This window comes from Rhinolophus ferrumequinum, chromosome 15 (assembly GCF_004115265.2).
Source record: "Rhinolophus ferrumequinum isolate MPI-CBG mRhiFer1 chromosome 15, mRhiFer1_v1.p, whole genome shotgun sequence".
In the NCBI taxonomy this organism is placed as follows: domain Eukaryota; kingdom Metazoa; phylum Chordata; class Mammalia; order Chiroptera; family Rhinolophidae; genus Rhinolophus; species Rhinolophus ferrumequinum.
Window position 1 is genome coordinate 8,919,657 of NC_046298.1, and position 20,257 is coordinate 8,939,913.

General features: G+C 52.5%; 1 protein-coding gene across 3 annotated transcripts in view; it reads left to right on the plus strand.

Annotated features, from left to right (window-relative positions):
* Nucleotides 1-11,749, plus strand: part of SLC6A2 (solute carrier family 6 member 2) — a 45,049-nt gene extending 33,300 nt beyond the window's left edge. For 2 of the 3 annotated variants that reach the window (XM_033127128.1, XM_033127129.1), the window contains exons 7-15: nt 1,479-1,582; nt 2,788-2,912; nt 3,705-3,817; nt 5,089-5,217; nt 5,671-5,770; nt 6,749-6,849; nt 7,357-7,524; nt 9,258-9,329; nt 9,967-11,749. In XM_033127128.1, the coding sequence (XP_032983019.1) occupies nt 1,479-1,582; nt 2,788-2,912; nt 3,705-3,817; nt 5,089-5,217; nt 5,671-5,770; nt 6,749-6,849; nt 7,357-7,524; nt 9,258-9,329; nt 9,967-9,990 (936 nt within the window). In that variant the 3' untranslated portion in view covers nt 9,991-11,749. The remainder of the gene's footprint in view (nt 1-1,478; nt 1,583-2,787; nt 2,913-3,704; nt 3,818-5,088; nt 5,218-5,670; nt 5,771-6,748; nt 6,850-7,356; nt 7,525-9,257; nt 9,330-9,966) is intronic. The other variant, XM_033127130.1, reaches the window with a different exon arrangement.
* The last annotated feature ends 8,508 nt before the right edge of the window (nt 11,750-20,257 follow it).

Genomic DNA, 20,257 nt, shown 5'->3' on the forward strand with positions numbered 1-20,257 from the left:
GATGGTCTGGGATTCGGTGTCCATTTAGTGGCCGTCCTAGACCCCTCTTTTCAAGGAGAGCAATACTCTGTCCTGGGTCCCTATCCCTGCCCTGTTCCATGGCCGCCAAACCACCCCAGCCACCCGCGTCCTAACCCCAGTCCTGTTTCCACTTTCTAGTCCCCAACCCAGGCCTTTGCCACTGTCCTGTAATGATGGATAAGGGCCAGCATCAGCCACAGGGAGACCCGGACCCTGCTGACTCTGCCCCCCGTGACCCCTTCCAGCTCCCAAACTGTCCTGCCCAGAGACACAGATTATAATGAAGGGGGGCGAATTTGGAGTGGAGTCCCAAGCGGTGGGGCAGACACAATCCTGGAGGTACCCACTGCCTTGAGCGTCTTCAAATCATGGCTGAGATGATTTCCACGCACCTCCCTCGGGCCCACCTCCGTGGCGACACCTCAGCATTTTCCCTCACGATTCCCAAAGGCTTTTTCACACTCTCTTTGAACCCACGATGGTCCTGGCAACACAGGACTAGGAGGGACGTCTCAATACATACCTCCCTTAGTTATAACGTCCCAACACACCACAGTGTTACAGCACAGGAACCAAGAGAAAAGCCTGTTTTCTTAGCAGAAAGATAACAGCACATGAGGCACGAATCAGCCTTGTAAAACGTCCGACTTCTGTTTGTTCTGCACGTGTTGAAGTATCCTATGTCTTTCCAACAAGTAGACTCTGAGCCTGGGTCTCAGGCAGCAGCTCTGTGTTCCTCCATCAGATTGTCTCTCTCATTATATCCTCTGCTTGCAAAGTAGAGGAGCCTAGAACAATGTGAGTGGGGAGATGACAGAAATCTCAGGAATCCGAATGGCAGCTCTTAGTTCGGGCGGGCTAGGTATAATTATCCCCATTATACAGATGAGGAAACAGACACAAAGAGGAAAGAGGTGAAATTGGCCAGGGCCAGACCGTGAGGCCGAGAGGTTGGAGAGGGGCTCATATCTCCAGGCTTTCAGCCATGTGCTTTCATCACCCAAAAGGTGGAATAGATAAGCTCCATTGGCCCCCCAAGAGTGACCACTGTGTGGGTTGATAGAAGCTTCTAGAAATCACATCCCTTTCTGAAGTTGTCATTTCCCTAACTCCTGAGATTTTCTTAAGCCTTTGCTCTCACTCCATCCATGTTCTAACCTAGAACTGTTACTTTATTAACTTTCTTTGACAATCAAGACATTAAATTGAGCCAGTGAGTTCCTCCAGGGTGAGCTCACTCATGACCACTCAAGGCCGGGAGATGCCAGGGAGACCCCAGCCTCTCTATTTTGTACAGGCTCTGGGGGTGGGAAAGGATTTGCATGGCTGCCATTTCAGGCTCAGACCTTGTTTCCTTGGGTCTGAGCATCCCTGAGGTGTCCCAGCCCTTCTGGAGCCGTAAGGTGGTCCCAATCTCGAGGAAGCAGAAGGTGATGACTTTTGTCTGCTCATCTCAGGTATGGATTGACGCTGCAACTCAGATATTTTTCTCCTTGGGGGCTGGATTTGGAGTCTTGATCGCATTTGCCAGTTACAACAAGTTTCACAACAACTGCTACAGGTAAGATCCTTCTCAGGGCTCCGGACAGCTGTAAATCCTGGGGTTCGACCCTTGCAGGGATGGGAGAGAGGGCGCTGGTGTGGGAGAAGTCAGCTCTTCTTCTTGGGTTTCTTCCTCTGTGAAATGAGGCGCCATCCCGAACATTCCATGAACTCTGACAGGCCCCCTGGGGGTCCCGATGGACTCATTTCAATTCAGGACACTTCTTAAACAGATGCAAGGTGAGAGGCTGGGAACGTGGAGGCCACTAGTGCGGGGAGATCATAGAGGTGGTAGCTGGGACACAGGGACACTGTGGCTTTCACAGCAGACAGCACGACTCGTCTGTTCATCTGATGCCCAGACAGGCAAGGGTAAAATGTCCAGGCGGGTCCTGTGAGGGGTGAGGGCCTGGCAGGGTCAGAGGTAAGACCGCAGGCCTGTTAAGAAGGCTGCACACACAGAGCAGCTGTCAAAGAACCACGCTCGAAGAGCTTCAGTAAGCACTCAGTGCTGCCTCCTGCTGGCCGAGGGCTGTGAGCGCCTCAGACACGAGCCCAAACTGGGCCTGCGTCCATCACTCCCTATCAGAGGCCTAAGACAGAATCACACCCCCGCTGGTACTAGACAGAGTAGGATGGATGTATAGCAGCGGGGCAAGCTCCTGGAAGGCTGAGGAAACGGGGTGATCAACCCTCTGACAGGGGATCAGCCCGTGCATGGAGGTGAGTCTGAGGTGAGCCTTGGAGGCGAGGTCTGTGACCGACGGACAGGGAATGGACGACACGCATGGCAGGGGACAGCACCAGCCAAGCCAGGGAGGTCATTTGGTTGTGGGCCAGCAAGCTGACTGGTTTGGTTGGTTCAAAAAGTACGTGTTGGGGACTCATGGAAAATGAGCCTGGAAGGAAGGTTGGGTCACCTTAGCAAAGGTCTTGAACGCCTGGGTGAAAGAGGTTGAGAGGCGCTGACAGCCATGGAAAGTTTGTTGAAGAAAAAGGATGGTGACTCCATTTCCCAACAAGAATTTGATACCAGACTCTGGACTCAAGGTATTTCCTCCAGAAGTTGTTGACTTATTTCCTGTTACGGGAAGGCACTGGGCTCCACGGGGCAGCAAGGAAACGGAAAGCATTTGAAGCTGCGAATCCCGCAGATGGTCCAGCGGTCCACGAGCAGGGTGGGGGATGAAGGCGGCTGGAACTAACCGTGCTTCTCTCCCCCAGGGACGCCCTGCTGGCCAGCACCATCAACTGCGTCACCAGCTTTGTCTCCGGGTTTGCTATCTTCTCCATCCTTGGTTACATGGCCCATGAACACAAGGTCAACATTGAGGACGTGGCCACTGAAGGTGGGTGGGCTGAGATGAGAACCCCACCCCATTCGTGGCTGCCTGGCTCTCTAGTGGCTGCAGGACTGAGTGGGCTGGACGCAGAGGTTTCCAAACCACCCGTGTGGTGGACCCTCTTTGAGTATGTTGGTGGGAAGTCCAGGCAGCACTGGGCCCTGCGTATGTAACAGAACTTTCCTCTGAGTCTGACGGGGCAGGACAGATTTCGGAGCATCCACTCTATGCCAGCCCCATGCTGAGTGCTTGACATACCTTCATTTAGTTCTCACAAGTGAGAGTGTGAATAGACCCATTTTAACGATGAGAACACTGAGACTTAGGCTGTGTAAGTTGCCCAAGGTCACCCAGCTAGTGAGCAACGGTGGCAGCACTCAAGCCCTGACCAATCCCACTTCCTCCCCACTCCTTCCCGTATTCTTATGGCCACAAAGAAGCTGATACCTGGGGAGGGGCTACCTCTGACGGATTCTGAGGACCACAAGGTGTGAGAGGAAGAGGACCCCTCATGGTGTGCAGGAGGTGGGGTTCGCAGCACGTAGCCCATAGCCCCCAGGCGAGGCACTGCTCTCTGCTCTGGCTGCTGGAGGCCAACCTCCTGGTGACTACCAGGTGAAGTGAGAGCTGCAGCTGGCTTCGCCTGTCGTCTTCAGGTCCTGGTTCTCTCTGTCCACCCATGATGGACCAAGTGCCATGGCTGACCTGGGGCTGGTTGGCCCTCAGAATCTTCTCCTGTCACCTGCAGCTCAGACTGACAGTCCCGGCCATTGAGGAGATTGCTGATGTTTCTTACAGGCGCCGGCCTCGTCTTCATCCTGTACCCGGAAGCCATTTCCACCCTGTCGGGATCCACGTTCTGGGCTGTCGTGTTCTTCATCATGCTTCTGGCTCTGGGAATCGACAGCTCAGTGAGTGACCCTGCTCAGGATGTCCCAGCCCCCCACAGCCCTGGGCCTGACCCCACCACACACACACACACACACACACACTGCTCAGCAAAGTTCCCACCATTGGAACCGCTGGTGAATAGTTGTTTCCAGAAGGTTCTGTTTAAATGCAAACAAGGAAGTAAGTCCTCGCTCAAAAAAGCGAGACTTAGGTCAAAGCCAAGCACCAATAGAAACCCACTGGAATCACGGAAACCCACACCGGAGGGACCTCAGGTAGGCAGCCCACTACTCTCCTCCTGCAGATGGGGAAACTGAACTCAGAGAGGGTGTGGATGGAACTCCTGTTCTCGAGCCAAGCACTCTTCCCATTATATTTCCTCATCAACACCCTACAAAAACGCTTTGAGCCTCATTTGTGTCTTAGAATCTTTTGTTATCCACGTGTTAAGATGCGACCCACTGGCCTCTTTTTATGTCTACGTCCATTAGTATATCATGCCTGGAAGTCTGCAAGAAGTCACAGAGTGGGGCTGGCAAATAGGTGTCCTCTCACTGCCTTTCATTTTCAGTTTGTAGATCTGCCAGGAGCCATGTGTTAAGAAGGGTTCTGAGGCTGTTTCCCGACACTTAGGAAGGAGTGCTAGTTGAGATGAGCAATGTCTGCCAAGGGTACAGGCGACATGCCTGAGGCTGAGGCGTGGCAAGCATGCAGCCTGTCTGCCACCCTAGCCTTGGGGTATCACGTAACGAAACACGTGATTATTACTCAGTTGAGGCCATAAACAATCAGTGTGCCCATAGCTGTGGGCCAGGGGGCCCTTTCTCACTCTGAGAGTGGAGTTTGACGTGACCACTTTGCTTGATAATGAGAAAGGCAGCCAGCATCCCTGTCAGAAGCTGCTGCCCCAAGTTCTTGCCTCTAGAAGCCCTCCTTTGGTAGCTGTGTCCAGAAGGCCCTGATCTACTTGCAAACGTACTACAGGGGAGTTTTGGCATTTTACCCCTCTCTGCTCCCCAGCACCCACTCAGGCTGAGTGAGTGGGACAGGTGACAGGCACCTGTTGATTAGGGGGAGACAGAGTTAACTCTTCACCCTCTCCCATGTAGTTTCTGGGCTCTGAGTTTGGTTGAGAACAGGGCAGAAGCGAGGTGAGATTGCTCAAGAGCGTCAGGGCAGCTGCCGGGGTGCCTGAGTCCCAGGCTGCAGGAGGTCTGAGGGAGCCTGGGGCCTGAGACGGGGGTACTGGGGGCCCCTCCTTCCTGCACCCTACCCTGCCTGGTTCCCTCAGATGGGAGGCATGGAGGCGGTCATCACGGGCCTGGCCGATGACTTCCAGGTCCTGAAGCGCCACCGGAAACTCTTCACATTTGGCGTCTCCTTTGGAACCTTCCTTCTGGCCCTGTTTTGTATCACCAAGGTGAGGAAGGGTGGGCTCTGGGTCACCTGGAGATTGTGGGGCTGCATTTCAATGCAGTCAGATGTTCGCAGCCTGGGAGCTGGGTGGCAGAGCCAGAGTGAGCTCCAGGGAGCCATGGCAGGAGCTGCATCCATTGTCATCTCCCACCTCGGAGCCTGAGGCTCTCCAGGCAACCCTCTTAGCGGCTTATTGCTTTGAGGGGCAGCAAAGGCCTTTTGAGACCCATATCTCACTTTTACCGGCTGAAATACCCACCCTCAGACCCTGTGACTCCGAAGGCCTTTGTTAGGATGCAAACATGTAAAGTCCATGCAATAGCGCCGCAACCCACCGTTCTCAAACTGGGTTCTGTGTGCGTGGGACAGGGGATGGACAGGTACGTTGTGATGGATGTAACCGCCGGTGGCCGTTTCCAGCCAAGGTGGCCTCAGGCTTTCTCCCTCCATGCCCCAGGGTGGAATTTACGTCCTGACCCTGCTGGACACGTTTGCAGCGGGGACCTCCATTCTATTTGCTGTGCTCATGGAAGCCATCGGTGTCTCCTGGTTTTACGGTACGTGCTGGGCCCTGAGCGCGTGGAAAAGCCTTGGCCCCCTGTTCTCCTGGAGCTGTGTCACCTGGGGAGCAAAGTGGCTTCCATTTCCAGGGCAGTCACTGGCCGGTTCCAGACTTGAGCCAATTCCTTATTGGGGTGGCTCTCCCAGCCCCCGGCTCATCTTTTCATGAACCCCCTTTAACGGGCCCCAAAGCCACCCACTGTCAGCTTTTAAAGAGGAGCTCAGAGGAAGCTGCCCCTCCCTGAGCCGTGTAACTCATTCTAGAGTGGGGTTGCCACGTGTAGCAAACACAGTACAAGACACCCACTTACACTTGAATTTAAAATAAACACTGCATAATTGTTTAGTATAAGCATGTCCCAAATAGTGCGTGGGACGTACTTAATTAAAATATTTTTCATTGTTTATCTGAAATTTAACTGTAAGTGGTTCCCTATGTTTTATCTGGCAAACTTACTCTGGAGCTGAACCGGAGAACGTGTTACTAAGTGTCACATGTGCTGTCACTGATTGTTTTTTCCCCACGTGTCACATAAGGGTTAGTCCTGTTCCCACTCTTCTACCCATCAGAAAGATTTCGGTGTGAGTCTGTGCTCCTCTACGAGACCGAAGTCAGGGCAAGGGCTGCATCCACAGTCATCATCGTTCAGGAGAGGGAACAGGAGGAAAAGTCCAGGCTCTGGAGTCAGGCTGACCTGGCAGGATAACCTGGGACAAGTCCCCTCCCCTCCCGAGCCCTGTCTCCCTCTGAAAAATGAGTTGGGGTGGCACGTAGGTGACACCATCCCTGAGTGTGTCCTCTCCCTTGTTCTGAACCAGCCAAGTGCCCCGCCCAGGTTTCCTAAGTGCCAGGGCTTCTCTGTCTTGCCTCCCTGACCTGCTCTCTGCCTGGGCCCAGACCCTCACGGGAGGGCAGCAGAGCACAGCCTGGGGCTCTGTGGCAGCCCCCGTGACAGGCCTGCCTGTGTGCGCAGGTGTGGACAGGTTCAGCAACGACATCCAGCAGATGATGGGGTTCAAGCCGGGCCTGTACTGGAGACTGTGCTGGAAGTTTGTCAGCCCAGCCTTCCTCCTGGTATGTAGTGTGGCCAGGGCTCCCGGGCGGGGGCTGTGTCCCAGGTGGGGTGTGCTGGGTAGATTTGCTTCTCAGGGGAGGAGGTTCTGGGATGCAGAGTCCCGGTCGTGCAGACGGGACCCTCAGGATGCTCAGGCCTGTTGACACATCGTGGGCTTCCACCTCAGTGGGATCCCCAGCCTGGGGCCAGGGCCTGGGGGGCAGGGGAGGGGAGGGCCCGTGTGTGGCCCCCCTCGGCCCAGCTCCAAGGACACCTTTCTGCTCTTCTTTTCTCACTGCCGTTGTCTTGGTCTCCTTTTTGTGATCATCCGCTTCTTGAATTCTTCTCTTGTCTCCGTCTCCTTTCTCTTTCCCCCTCCTTCCTTGTGTCCACTCCCTGTCATCCGTCTCATGCACTGCACTGCTCCCCACTTCTCTCTGATCTGCCCTGCTTCTCTCCCTGCATCCCACCCCATCCCTTTCCTCTCTCCCTTCTCCGTCTTCCTTCTGCCCCCCCGTGTCCCCCAGTTTGTGGTGGTGGTAAGCATCATCAACTTCAAGCCGCTCACCTACGACGACTACGTCTTCCCGCTCTGGGCCAACTGGGTGGGGTGGGGCATCGCGCTCTCCTCCATGAGCCTGGTACCTGCCTACATCATCTACAAGTTCCTCAGCACGCGGGGCTCCGTGTGGGAGGTAAGCTCCGGGCCGGCTTCGGGACGGGCGGGGGCAGCGTGGGAGGGGGCATCTGAGTCACTCCCGTCGGGGACACAGAGGGGAGGCAGAAGGACACGGACACTAGCGTCACACAGACCCAGCATGTTGGCCAAGCCACGTATCCCTGTGAACCTCAGCTTCCGCGTTTGTAACCTGGGGATCGTAACACGGACCTTGAAGGGGACAAGTGTGTTTCGCCGGGTGCCTGGCAGGTGGCAGACGTCCGACACGTGTTACCTGCCATTGTGTTATATGTCATGTGCACTGTGTCCTCCTACTGCCATTCCTACTGTTACTGACGTGACAAGGTGACACGTAGCCCTGTAACCCTCGAAAGGTGAATAAGGCGACAGCCTTCACTGGGCCCGTTCCCGTGCCTCTTTTAGTTTGTCATGGGCCCAGCAGCCCCAATCCTCCCTGTCCGAGCTCACCGTGACCTGCTGTCTTGGCTTTTACCTGCCTCTTTCATGAGCCGGAACCTGTCAGCCGGAACCAGAGATCTCCAAACTCTATTTTCTTCTCTTACATGCATTGCGTACGCACACGTATGTGGATGAGTATTGGAGAAATACCGCGTTTCCCCGAGAATAAGACCGGGTCCTATATTAATATTTGCTGCATTAAGGCTTATTTTTAGGGGATGTCTTATTTTTTCATGTACAACAATCTACCTGTAATCAAATACAGTCACGTCATCTTCTTCTGGAATCGTCATAACACACTAACTGTGTCCGTCTGGCTGACAATCGTAACTGGGCTTATTTTCAGGGTAGGTCTTATTTTTGGGGAAACACGGTAGTGCCCTTTACTCTGAAATTACATCTTCCTCCTCTTTGGTTGTTCAGCTGCCTCGTCATTTACAAATACTGGGAAGGTCTTTTCCTCTCACCCTCACTACGCAAGATACAGATTTCGTTCCTTGATCGCGTTGTCCACTTGTTTCACAGATCATTGTTGAAGGTCTGCGCAGCCCAGGCCGAGTTCTGGGCACAGGCAGAACGTCCTGGAGCTCACATTCTAACAAGGGGACAGATGGACCTATGAGGGCATAAGGGAGCAAGCCCCACAAGAACTTAGGGCAGAGGGGCCAGGCAGGGCTGTGTCCGCCCCTCCCCCAGTTCCTTGTGATGTGTCCATGAAACCTAAGTCTGGGGGCCTCTGGGTCACCTGGAGAGTTCGTGTTCTATGAGCTCATCCCAGACATGGGAACCAGGACTTGCTTCCAGCTTCTTACTCTTCACATGTTGGGAGCGGGGAGGACTTCCCTCCACCTGGTTATCAGTCACTGATTCCAGACACAGTCCCTGAGTCCAGCCGTGTCCGAGGCCGGCCCTGATCCCTGGCAGGGCCAGTCCCACCTGCTGTGCTCTCACTGTGCTCCGGGAAGGACTCACTCCCATCGTGGTTTGTTTGTCCAATGCCTGTCCCTCCCATGTGCTGTGAGCTCCTCCAAAGCAGAGACTGTGTGTGTCTCCTGAACGCGGGCTCCCCAGGGTCTGACTGCAGCCGTTGGCTCAGTTGACATTTGCTGGATGAATGAGTCACAGTAAACTGACCAGAGTGGGGCGTGCTTTGTATGGACCTCACACGCTGTCCCTGGGGGACCTCAGGGCCTAATAGCAGGTGGCCCTTACCCGGGGGTGCCTGCTGGGCCCCAGGGAAGGTGTCCCTGGGTCTAGCTGAGGCCTCCCCACTTCTCCATCCTCTTACAGAGACTGGCCTATGGCATCACACCCGAGAACGAGCATCATCTGGTGGCCCAGAGGGACGTCAGGCAGTTCCAGGTGGGTACAGCCTGGGACATGCGGGGTGGGGGCCCCGGGGAGGGTCCTAGCTGCTCCCTGCTCTGAGCTGGATGCCCAAGGCAGGCCCACATGCCACACACCCAGAGCGGCCGTGGGCAGTAGCCCACAGCGGTGTGGTGTTAGGAGTAGGGGAGGGGCCCGTCCTCTGCCTCCCGCCACCTCCACCCGCCTCTCTGCTCCTTGGTGCTGGAGTGCCAGGTGCCCAAACTTTGCATAGTAGCGTTATTCTCCCACCATGAGTTGTCACCCTGGAGTGGCACCAAACGAGGCTGAAGATTCCTTATCTTGAAAGAAGCGCTGCAGGTACCTCAGTCACTCGGTGAACTGAGTCCTACCTTTTTCACCTTAAAAAACGTCCAGGGCAGGGGGGTGGGGGAGGGTCCCAGTGAGCCCCCTGCTTCAGAGTTGCTGTGTGGCTTTGAGAAGGCTCCTTTGCCCTTTCTGGGGCTCAGTGACAGTTAGGGACTCCGCCTGCATGCTCTCTGGGGGCGTTGAAGGGAGGGGGCTGTTTTCTGCCTCCTCTGGGCTTCTTGCTGCCATTCGCAGCCGGCCCCTGGTCCTCCTGTCCCAGCCTGGCTCGGCCCTGGCGTTAAGGCCTGGCCATCTTTCCCTGCAGTTGCAACACTGGCTGGCCATCTGAACCTGGCCCCGACGGGGAGCCCCACCGCGCCACTGGCCAGGCACAGCATCTGCTTCACCGCCGCCGGACGCTGTCTCGGGATTCCTCTCCTGGCAGATGCTCTTCTCCACCCTCTTCCTCTCGTCCCAGTTACAAATGATTTCAGGATCTGATTTTCCTTTACCTTCTGTTCATCGGGCCTGGGAGCTGTGAGCTTGGACTGGGAAGCCCCGAGGGAAAAGAGGCGAGGAGGGAACAGGAAAATTGACTTCTGTTGAACCTCTTTTGTTTTGGGGATGTTTCACCTACGTTGAGAACTGGCCCAAGCTGAGTCCATGGCTCGGGCAGAATTCCCCACCATGTCTGTCTTTTGGGCCACAGAAGGAATCCTCAGTCCACCCCGCTGGAGGGAGGGTGCTGCTCTTGGTCAGACACCTGAAACCAAATGCTAAGAAAAAGTCCAGCTGAGTTTTTGTTTGTTTGTTTTCGTGGGGGGTACATGGATCTTGCCCCTCCTGCCCTCTCTCCCCAGTTGCCCTCTGGTGTCTGAACCGTGGTCGGGGAGGTTGGCTTCACCTGTCCCTGTCGTGAAGTCCGTGGAGCAATGTTTTGGGGGGTCACGAGCAGAAACCGTCTTAGTTATTTTTCACTTTCACTAACCTGAGTCTGATTTGTGTGTTCTGGAACATTCTTTCGGCTTCTGGTGGTCAGATGGTCCAGAGCCATGGGTGTCCCGGGGACAAATGTAGAGGAGCCCCAGTGAGCAGGTTTCACAGAAGTGCCAGACAAGCTCACAGAGGCCACATGTCATGTGGCTGTCGCTCTGTCAGGCTCGTGGAGCCCAGAAACCTCTCTCTGGACTTCCAGGGAACCCAGCGAGGTCAGATGTGTTTCTGCTGTCCTCATGAGACCAGCTGGGTCCCCAAGGGCAGCCTGACAGCCTGTCTATTGATGTATTGTTCATGGATACCCGCAAAGTCTTTCCCTGGGAATCCCACCCAGCACGAACCAGGGGTTCTGAGTGCTGGAGAGTCGGCCCTGAAAGCTCCCTTTGTCTTTCATCATGGACTAGACTCAGCACCTTCCAGGGCAGGGTGGAACCAAGCAACCTGGTCACTGAGGTTGAGGGGACAATATTCTGAGCTGATAGAACAGGTTAGTGGTGGTTGCAGAGAATTTCTCACTTGACTTCTGATACAGACTCCCAAGTGGTGCCCTCTGGTGGTGGTGGTGGTTAGTTTCAGCTTCTTCGGAGAGTTGGTGGCATCTATGTAGGGTTTCTGTTTATGGTGTGAGTCTCTTATGACCTCGTTGTAAACCTAGACTTTGTAGGTTCTTATTGGAATGTGGGAGCCCCTGTTGCAGAATCCTGGGGGGAAAAAGAGGCCTCTTCACTTCCATTGGGAGTGTAGGGAGACATACAACCAGAAGGTGCTTTGCATAAAACTAGGGTGTCACTGAGCCTGATTGATCCATCAATTGATCATGCCATCTGTGGAAGAAGGTTATGTGAGGGCCAGCTCGGGGCAGGAAGATGATTTTCTGCTGAGTCAGGGCCCTTGGGTCATTCTTTGGAGAAAAGAGGGAAATCAGGAGACTTTTTTGATCTTTCCATATAAAAAGACCAGCTCAAAGTCTGAGGCAACCCGAGTCAGGTGGGGCCTGGGGGCATCCCAGGGAGTGGAACAGTGAGGTGGGGTCTGGGAGATGAGAACAGGGTGACCTGTCACTGATGGAATCTGGCCCTGTAAGTGACTTCAAATCCTCCCAGGAAGGGTAATTCCTCTCTAGCTGTTACATTTCTTTTAATTTTTTTTTTTTTTTTTTTTTATGAAGCTCTTTCACCCACATCGCTTCCCATCTATCCAGTAAGGATTGCAGGGCTGGTTTCTCTCTCCCCATTTCCTAGGTGAGAAAACAAACGCCCGACATTGCAGTTTCTCAGCTACTAAGGGATCCAGTCCTACCCTCAAGCCAGATGTCCTCTCAGCCCACAGCGCTTTGAAATGCCCTGCGCAGTACGGTTGACCCCACCCAGGGCTGTCCTTAAAAAATAAACAAAAATGCAGTCAAGGGGCCAAGGAGTATTTCTTCACAAAGAACAATGTGTTGGAAGAAGGAGAGGGGAGAGGATGTAATTTACTCTTCTCTAGCTGGTTGCCCAAGAGGAAATGATTTAGCTGCTCTCTGATGAAGAGAATCACTGAAACAGTGGGACATGAAAAGCTGAGTCTACTTGGCTGAAACGAGAGCAAAGAGTCAGGGGAACGTGTGTGTTAGAACAGGGACACACTTCAGAGAGAGCCTGCAGTTTGCTCTCTCCACCTGCATGTGGCCCTTGTGCCTCCGTCATTTGTCCCAAAGGCAAATCAATCAGAGATGTGGTGCTAGCTGAACCAACGGCAAACCAACGCAATGGTGCTGCCTTGTGAAGGAAGTCGGCTCCTGCGCCTGGGGTCGGGGGGACCTGGCCCCTAACCCAGGATCCCTGGGGAGGTGGGGGGACCCTGGAAGCCCTTGAATGTTCTCGTGCAGGTGCTGGGAGACCCCTGGGCTCATCTACCCACGCTTAATGGAGAGGAAGTTCGCACTGTATCTTAAGTGATGTCTGATTTCTTTTTTCCAGCTTTTTTTTTTCTTTTCTTTTTTTTAGTAGCAGAGGTTACCCGGGAAAAGGGTGCTCCTGTGTACTATATAATGCACTTTTGATATTTTACCAGATTTTCAGAGAATTATTCTTTTCCATGAAATGTAAAAGATCTGTTTAAGGCCATCGCGTTAACACCTACTCAATGTCTAGTTAGTTAGCGTCCACCTGTTAGTCGGTCTTCACTCAAGAGGCAAATGAGAGAAAGGAGAAAGGAGTAGCCAGCCCTTGCCAAACCTCCTGCCAATTGAAAGTCCTCACAGCTGCCTTAATTCTCAGAGGGGGTTTCTGCCCGGGTGGAAGCGAGTCTCTTGCTGTAGGATCCACTTTGCAGCCCTTGTAACGTCAGACTGAAGCATTCTTGCCAAAGAAGTCATTTCTTAGTAAAGAAGCCCACCATGCTCATTTCCTTTGTTTATTTATTTCTTCTGAAAGCCATGGAATGGAGAACAGAGAGGGAGTGAGGTACGATGGAAACAGCACAGCAGTTAGAGTTGCACAGACCTGGGTCTGCAGTGGACTGGCTGGGTTCCTGATGAGAATGGTTTCATCTCTTTGAAACTTCACAGTTCTTTGTCTGTAAAAACAGCAGTTGGGTCAGATAATCAAAGGTCCATCCAATTAAAAAACAACAAGAATATCTCCATGACAATGTTCTCATGCTAAGTTTATAGCGAAGGAAGCCCATCGTTTATGATAGGACTTCCAGAAGGATCTGGTGACTAATAATCTGTGGAGCAGAGAAATCCCAGATTTCTGGCCTCTAGCACTTTAAATTTTTTGGACCTTCAGTACTTCTTTCTCCAATATTTCTTCAACTGGTGCCAGGAACACTTCATATTTAAAAAATAAAGTCCAGGGGCGGACAGGTGGCTCAGTTGGTTAGAGCGCAAGCTCTGGGCAACAGGGTTGCTGGTTCGATTCCCACATGGGCCAGCGAGCTGTGCCCTCCACAACTAGAATGAAAACAAGTTGCCGCTGAGCTTCCAGAGGGGCGGGCCCAATGGCTCAGTTGGTTAGAGCAGGCGCTCACCAACAAGGTTGCTGGTTCAATTCCCACATGGGCCTGCATAATGCGCCCTCTGCAACTAGAATGAAGTCAATGAGCTGCCACTCAGTTCCTGAGCGGCCAGATAGCTCAGTTGGTTAGAGCATGGGCTCTCAACCACGAGATTGCCGGTTCGACTCCCATCAGGGATGGTGGGTTGCTGCGCCCCCTGCAACTAAGAGTGAACATTGGAGCTTGGGCTCTCAACCACTAGGGTGCCTTTTTGACGCCCCCAAAGGATGGTGGGCTGCGCCCCCTGCAACCAACAATGGCAACTGGATCTGGAGCTGAGCTGCGCCCTCCACAACTAAGATTGAAAGAACAACAACTTGACTTGGATGGAGCTGATGGGTCCTGGGAAAAACACACTGTTCCCCAAAAAAGTCCTGTTCCCCTTCCCGAATAACAATAATTTTTAAAAAATCTTTAAAATAAAGTCCAACCCTTGTGTTTTGAAGATTTTGAAGGAAACATGTTGTCATGCCCTTGTAAGTCCCAGGACCCACAGGTCTGTGAATAGGGCAGCAAAACTGCTGCAATCAAGAAATCGCCAAAATGCTGGTGCACGTGAACTTGACCTTGGGGTACCCATCCTCATTCTGTGTAAATAAGGACTGTTTCAGTGGTGCCCTCTCTGTGTCATGGACTGTTCCAATGTCATGCAGATTTCTATATCTGGTGTGAATTTGTTTTACAGGCTGTTCTCTTCATGGAAAAAATAACTGTACAGAATAATAAAGGATATTTCCCGTGCCCTGTATCTGGTAGTGAAGTCCTTTCTGCCAAGAAGGTAAAACGCTACAAATTATGTAGGGCAAATATGTTTGTTCATGATCATCCCCCAGCTAGTAAAGAAGAGCTTCTGGTCATAGTGGCCCACCTTTCACCCAAGTAACTACGTGTATATTTATAACCCATGATGCAGGACACTGAAGGCAGTTAAAACTATCATCCTAGCTCTGAGATTGACACATATTTTTATTGAAATAGAAAGTGGATACCATATGACACCAGGTGAGTTATCTAGTTTTGCTTTTTAATTTCTAGGGATGAATTTCTCCATCACCCCGCATTATGATGACTTTTCATTTTAACCCACTCCACATCAAATATGTCATTTGTGTTTTGGACAATCATCCTGCAAGCTAGGCAGCACCAAGAACAAAGTACCCACTGGACAGAGGAGGAAATTGAGGGATGGGGTTGAGAAATGACTCACCCAAGGTCACACAGCCACTCAAGGACAAAGTCCATGCTCCCCTCATTGTGTTTGTTGCCTTGTGGAAGTGAGCTATGGGGGAGCTAGCACAGTGATGAGTAATTCACACTAAGAGGTGAAAGACTGCCTTTCTAGGCAGCCGCTGATAGAGGTGGGAGCTGCTGCCTTTCCTTAACCTACAGATTCAGTTCAGGGGTTGGCAAACATTTTTTATACAGATCTCTGTCCCAACTACTCAATCTACTGTTGCAGCATGAAAGCAGCTGTATTTAGAAAACAGGTGGCAGGCTGGACTTGGCCTGTGGTCTGCCCTGATGTGATGGCAAGAACAAAGGGTTTGGAGTCAGACTCGACCTAGCTTTGGATCCCAGCTCCACCACTTGCTGCTCTGGAATCTTGGACAAAGTTACATAAAACCTCTTGATACGGTGCTGGCTGCCTGCCGCTTGCAAAAGTTAAATAGTTAAACATCGAGAGACATGGTTGGCGGAAAGAAAAACAGGTTTACTCAGAATGCCGGCATTCGGGGAGGAAGGGGGACCCCTGTCCAAAGGCCACCTCCCGTCAGAGGGTTTTATAGGCAGGTAAGTGGGAAAGTAGGCCTCAGGGCTAACAGTTGAGAAGTCGTCTCCCGGGGTCTTCTGAGACCTCAGGCTGCCTCAGTGGTATCCTAAATCTCATTGTCTGTAGCCATCTGCGAAAAACTGCTAGGGAGTTGTGATCTTGGGTCCTGACTTCTGGGCGCCTGAGGATGAAAGAAGCTGCTCTTTTCAGGTTAAGACGTTTGTTCATTAACGAGGTGCGGGTAAGTCTTGAAAAAGGGAACAGAGTTCTTCAGTTAGTCAGTGGGAGGAGAAACAAAGAGGAAACAGCTGACTATCAGGATGGATCACACTGCAAACTCGCTACGTTTAATTACATTATCGCTCTACCAAATTTTACCCTTGCACTCTGAGGTGTTCTTGTTTCTGAAGACTGGGAATAAGACTCCAGGAGAGAGCTGTCAGGACGGTCAGACGAGATGCGGTGCCCTGACAACAACCTCCCCGCTGGGCCCGGATACACACCTGGTCTCTGGCACTCACAGTGTGAAAACCTGGGCAAGGTACTTCCCTGCCTTTGCCTCAGGTTATCGACTATCGATATCGGTGGGAAAGACACCCTGGTGAGATCATGGAGAGGATTAACTGTTAACATTGTATTCAGCCTAAGAGCTGCTACACAGCTTGTTGTGCATTTACTATGTATCAGCTACATAATGAACGGTTTCCTCTCCTTCTCACCCACCGCTACCCATTGCAAAGGCAGCCCAGCTACGGCTGTGTTTTCATGTAACCAAAACAATGTCTCTGTCCCCTTGTCCCCTCCTTAAGATGGTGTCCCTGGGGTTTCAACTTGGATGTGAGTAGCCAAATCCAAGTGTCCTTGGGCCCGAGTGTATGAGAACTCCTGGGTAGGAAATTCAAGCTTTGGGGAAGAGCTGTGTCCCTGGACCTCGCCAGGCGCAGACACTCCTGCAGGACTGTATGCCCCGTACGCCATCCACATCAGCCCTCATTAGGCTGCTGGCAAGGGCGTGCTCCTCCACCTGGGCCACCTGTGACCCAGAGAAGGAGGAGATAGAATTGGGGTGACCAGAGACTCCTGAAAAAACTGGCAGCTACCTGGCTTCTGGTGTCCTGTTTATCAGCTCCTGGCTCCGTCAGCCTCCAGCCTGGGAGGGCCTGAGCTGGGCCAGACTAGCAGGGTATGAGGTAAGGGGTTGGGCTGTGGGAAATCAAGGGAGGCCATCTTTGTCCCCAGAGAAAGCCCCAGCAAGTGCCATGGCCTGGACACATCCAGCACCACAGAGCCACGGTTTCTGAGGGAGAATGGCTTCTTACGAGGGGGGACAGTCCCCACACTCCCTGCAGCTTCAAGCTCTAGCCCAGAGTCCCCACCTAGGAGGGGCAGGCTCAGCATCAGAAGAGTTGAGGCCTGAAGCAAGCCCAGCCCCTGGTGTCACACAGGGTCTCAGCTCCCGCTCCCCACACAAGAACGCAGGATATGGTGAGGCCAAAAAGGAATAGGGAGCCATGGATAGGCGAGTCATACCACTATAGTCTTGCTGGCGGCTGGGTTGGAGACACAGGAAGCAGGAGCCGCACAATCCGCAACCTGCCGTCCTCTTCTCTACCAAGCAACGCCCCTCTTACTAGCTGCAATCCGCCTTCCGCTTCTCTGCCAACCAACCTACCAACCAACCCCACCGCCGGTGGAGCCACGCAGTTATATTTGTGGCTATTGGCTAACCGGTAACAGCTGATGGCCACCCAGCCACAGAGGATGGTCATCTGATTACAGCTGATGGCCATTTAATAACCAAGCCAGCACCTTTCCACGTGGGGCCGAGAGCCAGAAAACTGCTCTCTGGGACTCTGTCCCCACACCTGGTCACAGTGCGGCTGTGCAGACTTGACAGCCACGGTCGGCCCAACAAGAGGGTCCCTGCCTGCCGCCCTCCCTGTGTCCCAAGCCATGGATCCGCAGTGCTGAGCCCTCAGCATCAGCACCTTGGACAAGGCCAAGCACTGACGGGCGGTCCATGAGCAAACACGGGTGTGTCCACCTGTGCCACTCTTCCTAGTGCTTTACTGATTGCAACTCCCGGGGTCCTCCTAATACGTCCATAAGGTGGTGTTCTCATCCGCATTTACAAGTGGGGGGAACTGAGACACACAGAGATGAAATAACTTACTAGTTGGTGAGACTGGGCTTTGAACCCAAGACGCCTGGTTCCAGTCTGGTCCCTAGCCATACAGACATGACATGGCCCAGCCGGTAGGGACACAGGTCCTCAACTAGTACCAACACCCTCTTCATGATATTTATATAAAAATAAACGTTTTTATTTACATATACATATATGTAATCTGTACATACACATACATGTGTATATGCATACGCATGCTTAAATATTATATATGCATTATATATAAGTGCATATATATAATGCATATATATTTAAATGTATATATATATTTAAGTGCTTACAGTGTGCTGGGATACAAATGACTTGCCCCCGGCCACAGAGTAGTAAGAGGGAGTCCATCTTGAACAGAGGTCTCCTCTCTCCCGGAGGAAGCACGTTTGCTGGCTTTCTGCAGACATAGCCCAAGCCCATGCTCTCTGGTTCTGTAGGCCAGATCCAGGTTCCTGGGCTCACTATCCAGAAGCACAGGGATGACACATATACATGTTAGGGTGACAAGGCATCCTTGCTTCGGAGGACTTTAGTGAGAGCCTCGGGCTGCACAAGCCCAGGAGTCTGGGGTGGCCCCGGAGGTGCTTAAGAAAGTCATCGAGACTTTCCTGTTCTGCCGTCCATAGCATGTGGTTCTCATGCTCGTGGAGAAAAAACGGCTGATCCACCTGCAGGAAGGAGGGAAATACAGAGAAAAGGAAAAGGGAAGAGGCCGGCTGAGTCGTTTCTCCTCACTCTGGAGGAAAGGAGCTTTCTTAGAACCTCACCCAGATGTCTGCCTGTATCTCATGGCCCAGATGCATGTACCCTGGTGACCTCTGGCATCTGTAACTGGCAACATCGGTGCCCTGGACAGAATCAGGGTTCTCTCAGGAAGAGGACACGGGGAGGACGCTGGTCCTTGCCTCCCTTCCCATGGCTTCCTGCCCCTCAATTCCATCACCTGCTGACAACAGGGGCCCTTGTGGAAAGTACCAAGGCCTGAAGGGCCGTATAATTTCCGTGTCCTGTGGGCTGAGATCAGTGACGCTGTTGCGCTCACGTGAAGGACTCAGGTGTTGCGGGGTGAGGACAGACAGACCCGGCGTCAGCGTTCCCAGAGGCCCCTCTCAGCTAGCTGAGCCGCTATGTATTCTGCTGAGCAAGCATTTCTGGGGACTGTAGGGTGTCTCTCCCCTTCTCTGCCCTGACAGAAGCAGCTGATCAAAGTAAGTTACGGGCACTGTGGCCAGCAGGGGGCACCAACGCACACTTCTGCTGCCAGGCAGAGACAGGGAAGCCAGGAAGAGGAGGGCTCTTTGTTCACTGGACCCGTCTCAGAGCCGATTTGAACCCTCAACACTTCCCGGAACCAGGGAGCTGAGAGCTGGCAGGCCATCACTCCTGCCATATTTTATTGTCAAAGCAAGTCAAGGGGCGAGCCCAGACTCTGAATGAGTAAGCAGCTGTGGCCATTCACATGGACCTTCTGGTCTGTAGGTGGTGACTCGGGGCAGGGAGACCAGAAAGGAGTCTTAGACCAGCCCGGGTGACAGGCAAAGGACAGAGCCTTCACAGAGCAATGCTATGTGAGTGGAGCTTCCTGCGCATTCCCCAGGTGCCAGGAAGTGGATTAGTTTTGTCTTGGAGGCTGGAGAGCCTACCTGGGCCAGAGGATTTAATTTCAGTTTGAAGAAGGAGTAAGATCTGGGAAGCTCCCACCACACAACCCCTGCATGGCTAGGACTCTGGAACCAACAAGAGGCCGGAGTGGATGCTGTCCCTGGATATGTGAGCACAGGCATAGCCAGTGCTACCGTGTTTCCCTGAAAATAAGACCCAGCCGGACAATCAGCTCTAATGTGTCTTTGGGAGCAAAAATTAATATATGACCCGGTCTCATTTTACTATAAGACCGGGTATAATACAATATAATATAAAATACCTGGTCTCATTAATTTTTGCTCCAAAAGACTCATTAGAGCTGATTGTCCAGCTAGGTCTTATTTTCGGGGAGACACCGTATTTGGGGCACCTTGCTGGGCGTCTTGGCCTGGGCCTCCTCCTGGCTCCATCCTTGAAGCAGGGGTGGCTATATAGAAATTGTCCACAAGAGGGCAGCAGAGAACCATCAGCCAAACGGGGAGGTGAAATTAGATATCAGGATAAGCACAGATAAGGATTTTTAAACTATGTGCACGGCAGGAAGGAAGGATTGCTCTGCACTTATGGATTCAGGCTCTGGAGCCAGACTGCCGAAGTTCATATCCCAGCTCTGTCACTAGGGCTGGCTGCATGGGAGGATGTGACACCTGTGCAGACACACACACACACACACACACACACACACACACACACAAACACTGCTCTGGGAAGGGTTCCAGGCTCCACGGTGGCTTTAATGTTCTGCTGTCATCATCTTAAATTCTTAAAATTTTAAAAAATAAGGTGTGCTGGGGTTTTGTTTGTTTGTTTTTTGCACAGCAAATTATGTAGCTTGTCTTACCTGTCACTTCCCAGTTGACTTTTCTTGAACCTTGTGTTGTTCTCAAGCCTATCATATGGTTGCGGTCAAGTACTTACCTCATAGGGTTGCGCTAAAGATTATTTGTATTAATATGCAAAGTAATTTATTATTAAGACACATCATTT